The following is a 9,193-nucleotide window of genomic DNA, read 5'->3' on the forward strand; positions in this document are numbered from 1 at the left end:
TAGGCAAAGTCACCTCAGGGTCTATACTTTTACATGAACATCAAAGGTAAAACTAAGCAGTGGTGTTGGCAAATCTTGGTCTCTGGCTGATTCAGAAGTCTGCTTCATGCTATCACAAGAAGCAATAAAATGACCCATTTCAGGATTCATAGAGAATTTTAGAAACTTGAAACCACTGAATGTGTCTTTGCAGCACTTTAAGTGCTTTTTCAGTTTTCTCTCTAGTGTCTCTTGTAATCTGCAGCCCTGAAGAAACCTCTCAATTTGTTGAGAGGCTCATAGGATAATTCAGGTTGAAGGGACCACAGGAGGTCTCTACACCAGCCTCCTGCTCAAAGCAAGGTTAGATATGAGGTCAGACCAGCAGACCTTTATCCAGGCTTGGAAACCTAGTCTAATAATCTTTCAGGACAATCCTATACAATCCCAACATTTTCTTTAAAATCAGGCACCCTGTTTTCTCAACTTTTAGACATTATTTTCTATATTTCTGGGGTGTCAGAGTGAGAAGTTTTCCTGAAGTCCCTCCTTCCTTCCATGAAAAGCTTTAGGAAACTTCTGGAGAACTCAATGCTCTTTCAAGAGGAGTCATCTGCCCCACCATGAACATAGCAAAGTACATGCCTGCAGCTGAGCTGGTTGAAATGCTGTCACCCAGTGCTGGGTTCTCAACTATGGACAGGACAGATCTTTTCTTAAAAATCTAATTTTAACCTCTTCTTCTGACTAATTTTATTTGCACACTGCTTCAGGGCAGGAAAGGGTTGGCTGATGCTTTTTAAGACCATTTATTGTCCAAGTCACTTGAATTTATCAGCCGTGAGAGTTTTCAAGGAATAGTGAGTGTCTATTAATACAGATTAGTATAATGTGCTTCCTCCATATTATCCGGAATACATATAGTGAATATTGTGGTAAGTGGAGAAAAATGTGTAAGGCCAAAAGAAAGTTTCAGGAATATGGGCATTGGCCAGTCTGTTCACTGATGGACATTATGAAGCTTCACATATGTGACCCAGTTTATTTGGGCACGCATCATGTTCCTGGACATAGGTACCTAATTCTATATCATAAATCATAGAATGGTTTGGGTTGGAAGGGACCTGAAAGCTCATCCAGTCCCAACCCCCCTGCCAGCAGCAGGGACACCTTCCACTAGACCAGGTTGCTCAAAGCCTCATCCAACCTGGCCTTGAACACTTCCAGGGAGGGGACATCCACAACTTCCTTGGGCAACCTGGTCCAGAGTCTGACCACCCTCACAGTGAAGAACTTCTTCCTAATATCTCATCTAAACCTCCCCTCTTTCAGCTTAAACCCATTTCCCCTTGTTTTGTCATTAGTTGTCCTTATGAAAAGTCCCTCCCCAGCTTTCCTGTAGGCCCCTTCAGGTACTGGGAGGCCGCTATAAGATCTCCCTGGAGCCTTCTCTTTTCCAGGCTGAACAGCCCCAGCTCTCTCAGCCTGTCCTCACAGAAGAGCTGCTCCAGCCCTCGGATCATCCTCGTGGCCCTCAACGTATATATAAGTAGCAAACATCTACCTGGCTGATATGATCCGGGAGCAATGAGAACCATACACTTCTGACATGATGGCTGGAGGACAACAAAGCCCCAGCACATCTCAGAAGGGAAAAGACACCTAACTTCTGAATCACTCCCTTTGTGCAGATTTCATCTGTAGATGACATTAGATTTTTACTTCAGAGCTCAGCCCAGCAGAGTGGTATTTATACAGGGCAGACACAGGGTCCTGTGTCACTGTAGCACTGGCAGAGATTCCAACAAACCATCTGAAACGTGCCTGCTTGGAAGGGATGTGTTAGCACGTCTTACCAACTGGGAGACTGAAATACCACTCCCAGTCCTAACTGGGACATTTCTGATAGTCTGTGGGCAGTGCAGAGCCACACAGACTTTGAGGTAACCCTGAAAAGACACCCAAAATGTCCTCTTTAGGCATCTGTTCTTCATCCATGGGACATCTTGCTTGGGACTTATCCCCTACAAGGTGTCAGCAGGTTCAGGTGCAGTATATTTGTGTGCATTTATCCTTTTTGGTTGTTTTTTGTGCAGTTACTCCAGAAGTGCTTCTACTCCGGCTGGTAAATGGCCCCAGTCGTTGTGCCGGGAGAGTTGAGGTGCTTTATAACCATCAGTGGGGGACAATTTGCGATGACAGCTGGGACTTGAGAGATGCTGCAGTGGTGTGTCAGCAGCTGGGCTGTGGGACGGCCATGTCTGCCCCAGGTTCAGCTTATTTTGGGCAAGGTTTTGGCCGTATCTGGTTGGATGAAGTGAAATGCTCTGGTAGAGAAGGAACCCTCTCTGATTGCGCAGCGAGGCCTTGGGGAGTCCATAACTGTAATCATGGAGAAGATGCAGGCATCGTATGCTCAGGTAACTTTCTTCCATGTCCTGTTCTACTGGATGTTAGTTGATACTAAGCTTCTAGGCTGGATGTTGGGGCTGGTGGTTCTTCATCCTTTCCCAGCCTAATCTTCTTGTCTTAGACCATTACCACGTGGTGACATTGAAGGTGTGGAGTTGGAGTGTGGAGTTTTGAGGGTTGATTCCCATCCCTCCATGTGACATTTCTCCTATTTGCATTTTTTAAATATCACTAAATATTACATGCACATTAGTCACTTTCAGTGGCTTGTCAGGCTGAAGCAAGCTGCTTTTACAGGTCTGGAATAAATAAATTTTCTTCCAGGTGGGATCTAAACCTCACAGATGTTCCAGAGTGGAGAAGAGAGATGATACTGCCAGCCAACATGAGTATGATATTCATTTAACCCATGCAAAAGTGATTTCTGAAGTCCAAAGAGCCTGCAGTACAGATGCAAACAACTGAGAATTGGATGGATCACACTCAAATGCAAGGACCAAACTGGTGTGCCCAAATCAGGAGCAGCTTTACCCTGGGAACCTATTCAGTTGATGAAGACAAATAGGCAACTGCATGGAGCAAGACAGCCCAGCTACCCTCTGAATCACCTCAGACGCCTCTCACTCCTGTGGTTGTAGAATGACCTTTGAGTGATGTTGTGTCTAATTTGGGTACCTCTGTGGGTGCCTGCACGTGGTCCCACTGGCCACAATTCCTGCCACAAGGCAAGTTTCCAGGCATCTTCTCTGAAGGGTGGAGGGAATATTTTGAGAACACTGCTGGGCACTTGAAGTCAACTTGAATCCTTGCAACACCTCACATCAGCGTGTCTTCCCTGCCCAATAGGTCATACAGCTCCCATGCCAGTTCATCCTCTCTAGTTGATGTTGCCTCTAATCCATAAAAGTTGTCTTGTGCTGATGGTGGGGATACAGGATATAAACATTTAGCTCTTGTGTATGGGCTTGGACAGCCTTGGGTAGCCAAGACCCTTCCCCCAGAAGTGTTCAGTTACTGCAGTGAAGTCCTCACGTAGCTTACCTTCTCATAAGCAAGACAGAGTTAACCTTGTGGCCCTCTGAGATATTCCTTCCAAGCCTCAAACCATTTCTTTGCCTCTTTTCACCTCTTTTAAACAAACAAACAAATAAACAAACAAAAAAACAACGAAAAAATGAAGTAGACATACCTGAACTTCCTGTTCCTATGAGTCTGTGTGATGCTCTGTGTTGTGGTCAAATCACCACCAGCTTCACCTCATTTCTTCCTTCCCCAGAGCCACATGGAACTAGAGCACCTCCCAAAAGCATGATGATATGAGCTGCTTTAGACCCGTTTTGGAATGGAGTGAACTGGTCTGGGGAGAAGTAGGGGAGAAGACCCAGTCACCTGCCCTTCCCATAAAACTAGTTTGGGTTGGCCAACTAACTTGGAGACACTCAATGTTGACATAAAGACCTTTGCTCTTTGCTTCGTTGGGATTATGAATGTTAGTGGAAGCAAATGTTTCTCTGCAGACATTTGGTATAAATATTAATCATATTCATTCATCACATAAACATTCATCATGTTGGACCAACAGCTCCCTGCCAGATACGTGCTCAGGCAGCAGAGGTCCAGGAGCAATTTATGAGACAGTCAGATGTTCAGTTTTAGGGGAACTTTATTGGTACTTTACGATGTTTGCTTTTCAGTAGGAATAATGTGTGGAGCTGGGTTTTCCATTAGTGTAGCTATAAACAAGTTTGTAGATCCTTCAAAGGGTGAGAGAGAATGGTTTTACCAAACCCTGGAGCCAGTTATGGCACAATGATGGTTCTGCAACATCCCTGTCCTTCATCTTCTCAGTTGAATCTCACTGGCCCATCTTCCTGTGGCAAGATAATCATGATCCAGTGGGGCCAGTCTGGCACTCACGGTGTTTCTGGCTCCTCCAGGTTCTTGTTAACTGCAGAGAAAGGGAGCAAAGTAAAGCAAAATCTGCTCCCAGGAGCTGTCTGACACTAGAACTGAAGGAAGTGACAACACTAGAAGTGACAAGGACTCTGCTCCTGAAGGAAGTCTACAGGTCCAGTTACACCCATGTATTTGGGGCTGTTGGGAACCCAACATTTGGCCCTGTGGGATCCAGAACAGGATTTCATGAAGAGTAGACTCAGACCATGATACACAATGCACTGCTTGATCCAGAGGACTACAGCACATGGTCCTGACAGCATGACCCTGTGCAGCACCCAGGTGAAATCCAAGACCCTACTGCCCTGCTCCTCCAAAATGAAACCAGCCAAAGACCCCCAGAAATTCCTCCCTTCACCCATGCAGGGCCTGTCCAAGCTTCTCTCCCAAGAAACAGGGCATGGGAAGTAAGAGCACAGCTCCTTCAGAGAGTCCAACTCAGACCTTTACTGAGTATTTATGATGTACCGATCTTGCACCAGACACCATTGCCCCCACAGATGCTTGTCGTTACCTGCCCCAGAAACCACCCTACCTTCTCTCTTTCTGCCCTTTAGGAGACCTGCCCAAAACCTCCGTGTCAGCATCTCCCCAGTAGGATCCATCCCATAGTCACCGGTGCATTTGCCTCTGTTCTGCTGATGCCCCTCTCCCACCAGCTGGTCCCACTATGTCCATCCTAACCAGATGCTCTACACTCCTTACAGCTCCCTGCTGTATCCATTTCACTGCTCCACCAACATTATCCTGAGCTCGGGGGTCCTTCCTGCCTTGTGATTCTCCTTCTGTCCCTTGCAGTCCAGCCTGTTGGCTCTGCTAGAAGTGTTTGACATTGTCCCCACATCACTTCAGATGTCACGGGTAGTTACCTGCACAAACAACATCAGCGTCCTCCCCATGGTAGCAGTTGTGTTCACCCCATGGCCTGGCCTTACAGTCAAAGATGCTCTCTTCTGTCCCATTGCATTCAACATCGTCCAGCCAGATGATGTCCGACCCTCGCCCATAGCGGGCACCTCCCAGAGCTGACAGTGGTGACCCGCAGCCCACCTGCTTGCACACCACCTTGGCATCCTTCATGTCCCAGTTGTCGTCACACACACTGCCCCACCGGTTCTCGTGGAGGACCTCAACTCTTCCAGCACACTTGTTTGGGCCATCCACAAGCCGGACTGGTCCCTCCTCAGGAATGTCCACTTCTGCACCCAGGCCCAGAAAATAAATGTTAAGGGAACGACCTACATGCTCCACCACCTGTGGAAAGCTTGTCTGCCCAGCAGATGCTCAGGTGTCTCTGAGCACACTGGAGATCTGGCAACAGCTGGGTTTCGCTGGGGTGGGAAGGAAGACAGAAAAACCAGGGAGAGGAGCTCTGGGAAAAGGCCAGGAGGAAGGTTTCCTGGTCTTCATGGATGGCTGTAGGCTCTACTGTGTATCTGCTTCAAGTAGTCTGCTGATGCTAAACACCCTGCAGCCCAGAGGTGGGACAAGGGACCAGAGCAGTCTCAAGCAGGAGAGGATTTAATGCTGCCCCTGGGTCAACTACATCCATGTGTCCTCCCTGGGTCATTGGGCAAGCACTGCACCCAGCGATGGGATGAGTTAATCAACTGTGTCCCCTCTTGTTCCCACCAGAAGACATCCACTGAGGTGCACTAGGGCTTGGAAACAGCCCTGATTCAGGCAGGGGACATGGGGCACATGAAGGACTGGGGATGGAGGGAGGGTTACCTGAGCACTCCACGCTGGCATCTTCCACGTGGTTGCAGATGTTCTCTCCCCATGGTTTCGCCTTGCATTCAGTGAGGGAAGCTTCTGTCCCTTTGCAGTTCATGTCGGTCAGCCAGATTTGGCCTTTCCCTTCCCCGTATTTAGACTCCCAAGGGGCCGATAGCGCCGTCCCACAGCCCAGCTGCGCTGCTTGCACACAACCTTCGCCTCCAGTAAATCCCAGTGGTCATCACAGACGGTCCCCCAGACATCCTCGTGAAGCACCTCGACTCTCCCAGAGCAGCGGTTGGGGCCACCCACCAGACGAATCTCAAGTTTGTTTGTGTCTACATCTTCTGGAGAGAGCAGACACCCCAGGATGAAGGCAGGGAATGAGAAAGAGGGCTCTTCCTCCACAGTGAGGCTGTCTTTATTGCTAAACGAGGAGGAAGAAAAGCCCAAGGTATTCTACAGAGACACTACCTACTTCTTAGAAAGGCAGGTAGTGATAGAACAAAGGGTGATGGCTTCAAACTGGAAGAGGAGAGGTTTAGATTAGATATTAGGAAGAAATTCTTTATGGTGAGGGTGGTCAGACTCTGGACCAGGTTGCCCAGAGAAGCTGTGGCTGCTCCTCCCTGGGAGTGTTCAAGGGCAGGGTGGGTGAGGCTTTTAGCAACCTGGGAGCAACCTGGTCTAGTGGAAAGTGTCCTTGGTCATGGCAGGGGGGGTTGGAACTGGATGATTTAAAGGTCCCTTCCAGCCCAAACCATTCTATGATTCTAGCATCCCAAATCTTTGTTGGTTGGGAACTGGGTTTTGAGTTGGGAATGGCCAAAAGCCACAGGAGTTTGTGGGACCATAAATCTGTTTCAAGATACAAATCACAGGGATCATTTTCAGCTGTAAAGGAAGTGGTGTAGCCCCACCAAAACCTATCCCAGCATTCAGGTTTTGGGTATGTTTCTCCATAGTTGAGGCCAGTGTCTCCCAGCAAACGCTGCTACAAGGACTGGAAGAAAGGAGGAGATAATCGAGACATTTCTCCCCATTCCTCAGGGAAGGGTTGGGTTTGCTCAGCCATTGGCAGTGATTGCTGGGTGCTGTTGTGGACCTACAGACAGCACTCAGGAGTGGAAAGGACCTACTCAGTCCTGTTCCTGCTGTTGAAGCCACCAGGAATCCCTCTCAAAACCCAGCTTCAGTTGCCAACCTTCGATCACAACACAGTTTGCCACCCTAATATCAAGAACCAAATCTCTCCAGATACCATTGTCCCTTTGCACAGATCAGTGCTGCTGTGGTGGGAGAAATTCAGGGGTTGAAGAGTGCCAGGGTCTGAAACCTGAAACACCTCCACACTGTCTCATAGATCCAAGGGGACACCAGGCATTCCTCCATCTCATAGAGATCAGACCCCAGCATCGAGGATATCCTGACTTCTGGTTTAACTTTGCTAAAATGAGCAGTTGTTTTGTCGATGTTTTGGATCAGTACTGCTCCTTCTGCCCAGAGATCTCCAGTAAGTACCAGCTGCATCTCACAGAGCACACAGGAGGTAGAGTCAGATCTTCTCCATTGGCAAATCAGGAGAATGTGGTTTACAGAGAGAAGATCACTCGGCACAGAAATAGGTTTCAGACTAAGTTCTCTTGGCCCCAAGCAGCATATTTAAATCTCCAGACTCATGCCCCACTCTCTACTACGAATACTGACCTGCCAGCAGGACTCCTACGAGGGAAGCTGAAACAGAAGAAATACAGGATGTTAGTCTGAGTCTCATGAGCTCTGCAGAGTGTGGAGATTCAGCAAAACACCAGGCAGGAGACTCTGCGAGCTCTGTTAGAGTCCATCATTGCTCTTTATGTCCCAAACCAAGTGGTCAATGGGCTTTGCCTACCCTAGCACGTGTCTATCGGATGTTCTTGATAAAGAGATCAGAAAAGGGGAGAAACCTTAAGGAAAAAAAAGTCTACTGGAAAAAAAAAAAAAATGGTTTGGGCAGATAATGTGAAAATACCTAAACAGAGCAGTTGAGATTCCTCTTGTCTGGATTCAGTCACCCCTGATGAGTCATGGCTGATGGATACCCATCTCATCCTAGGTGTCCAGAGCAGATGGTCGAATTGGGCCTGGAGATGCTTGTCTCTGCCTAGAGACTCTGGATGTGACACCCAGCTCTTATCAACAGCCAGGCAAGAGGAACAACCATGAAATGAAACTGCTGAAAATGTGGTGAGTTGCAAGCAGCTCTTTTTATTTTTTTCCTTTTGATCAGGACCAGACCATGAAGAAGCATTGTCATGTCTGAACTTCAGGCAAACACCAGATAAAGTGAACCTCAGAACTGCTGCCGGTCCTGCAGACATTAATGCAATGGGAATAGCTGTGGGCCTGCTAATGGGGGAGTGCAAAGAAGTGTCTTCAAGGTGGGATGTGTCTGGAGACTTGGGCATAGAGGCTCTTCCCATTCAGCAGATTTCCCTGAGGATTAACTAGAGTTTGAGGCAAACCCTGGGAGGGAAAGCCCGAGGAAAAACTTGCCAGGATCTCCTTCCCCTGGAAACTCAGGAGAAGGAGCCATTCACAAGTCTGATGGGAGCTGAGTTGGCAACACTTGAAACCCAAAGCAAGACAAGGTGGAAAATGGGCATGTGTCAGGTTTTGGCTGGTAGCAGACAATAGAACATCTTGCTCTTTCAGGAGTGGTGCAATTTTAGGTTGGTCTGGGGAAGGCTTGATGAAATGCTCACCACTGTTTTTCCAGCAGGAACATTAGAAGAAGAGCTTGCTGGTTAATTAGTGGTATAAACTTCTTGCACAGATGGTGTTAGGACCTCTAACATCTCTATAAGCAGCTTCAAGCTTTTCTTAATGATCTAGGACAGTCTTGATAATGGGATTCCTAGTAATATTCTTCTCCTAGACACATGCCAGATATTCAAAACGTTGCAGGAGAACCAATCATTTCCTGCCATGGAACAGTCCCAATTTGCCCGGATCTGTTTTTCCTGGAAACTCAGAGAAGGGGACTTTGTGCTCACTATAGAAGGTCAACAGTAAAGAGCTCAAGACAAACAAAAATTTCTGCTCCTAAATTTCTGGCAAGATCTCAGGCATTGATCAAGAGCTTTGG

General features: G+C 47.6%; 2 protein-coding genes across 2 annotated transcripts in view; one reads left to right on the forward strand and one right to left on the reverse strand.

Moving 5' to 3' along the window:
• The window catches only part of LOC104530229 (deleted in malignant brain tumors 1 protein), a 13,925-nt gene extending 11,199 nt beyond the window's left edge, over positions 1-2,726 (forward strand). Inside the window, exons 9-10 of the mRNA XM_010174758.1 lie at positions 2,076-2,399; positions 2,716-2,726. Of these exons, the coding sequence (XP_010173060.1) occupies positions 2,076-2,399; positions 2,716-2,726 (335 nt within the window). The remainder of the gene's footprint in view (positions 1-2,075; positions 2,400-2,715) is intronic.
• A 1,578-nt stretch (positions 2,727-4,304) lies between these two features.
• LOC104530230 (soluble scavenger receptor cysteine-rich domain-containing protein SSC5D-like) lies at positions 4,305-7,800 on the reverse strand (the record flags this gene model as incomplete). Its single annotated transcript, XM_010174759.1, is given in 5 exon segments — positions 4,305-4,339; positions 5,217-5,546; positions 6,079-6,262; positions 6,265-6,413; positions 7,774-7,800. Coding segments are annotated over 5 exon segments (725 nt in total), but the record flags the coding sequence as incomplete, so codon positions are not given.
• Positions 7,801-9,193: the final 1,393 nt, after the last annotated feature.

This window comes from Antrostomus carolinensis, unplaced genomic scaffold, assembly GCF_000700745.2.
Source record: "Antrostomus carolinensis isolate BGI_N321 unplaced genomic scaffold, ASM70074v2 scaffold2829, whole genome shotgun sequence".
In the NCBI taxonomy this organism is placed as follows: domain Eukaryota; kingdom Metazoa; phylum Chordata; class Aves; order Caprimulgiformes; family Caprimulgidae; genus Antrostomus; species Antrostomus carolinensis.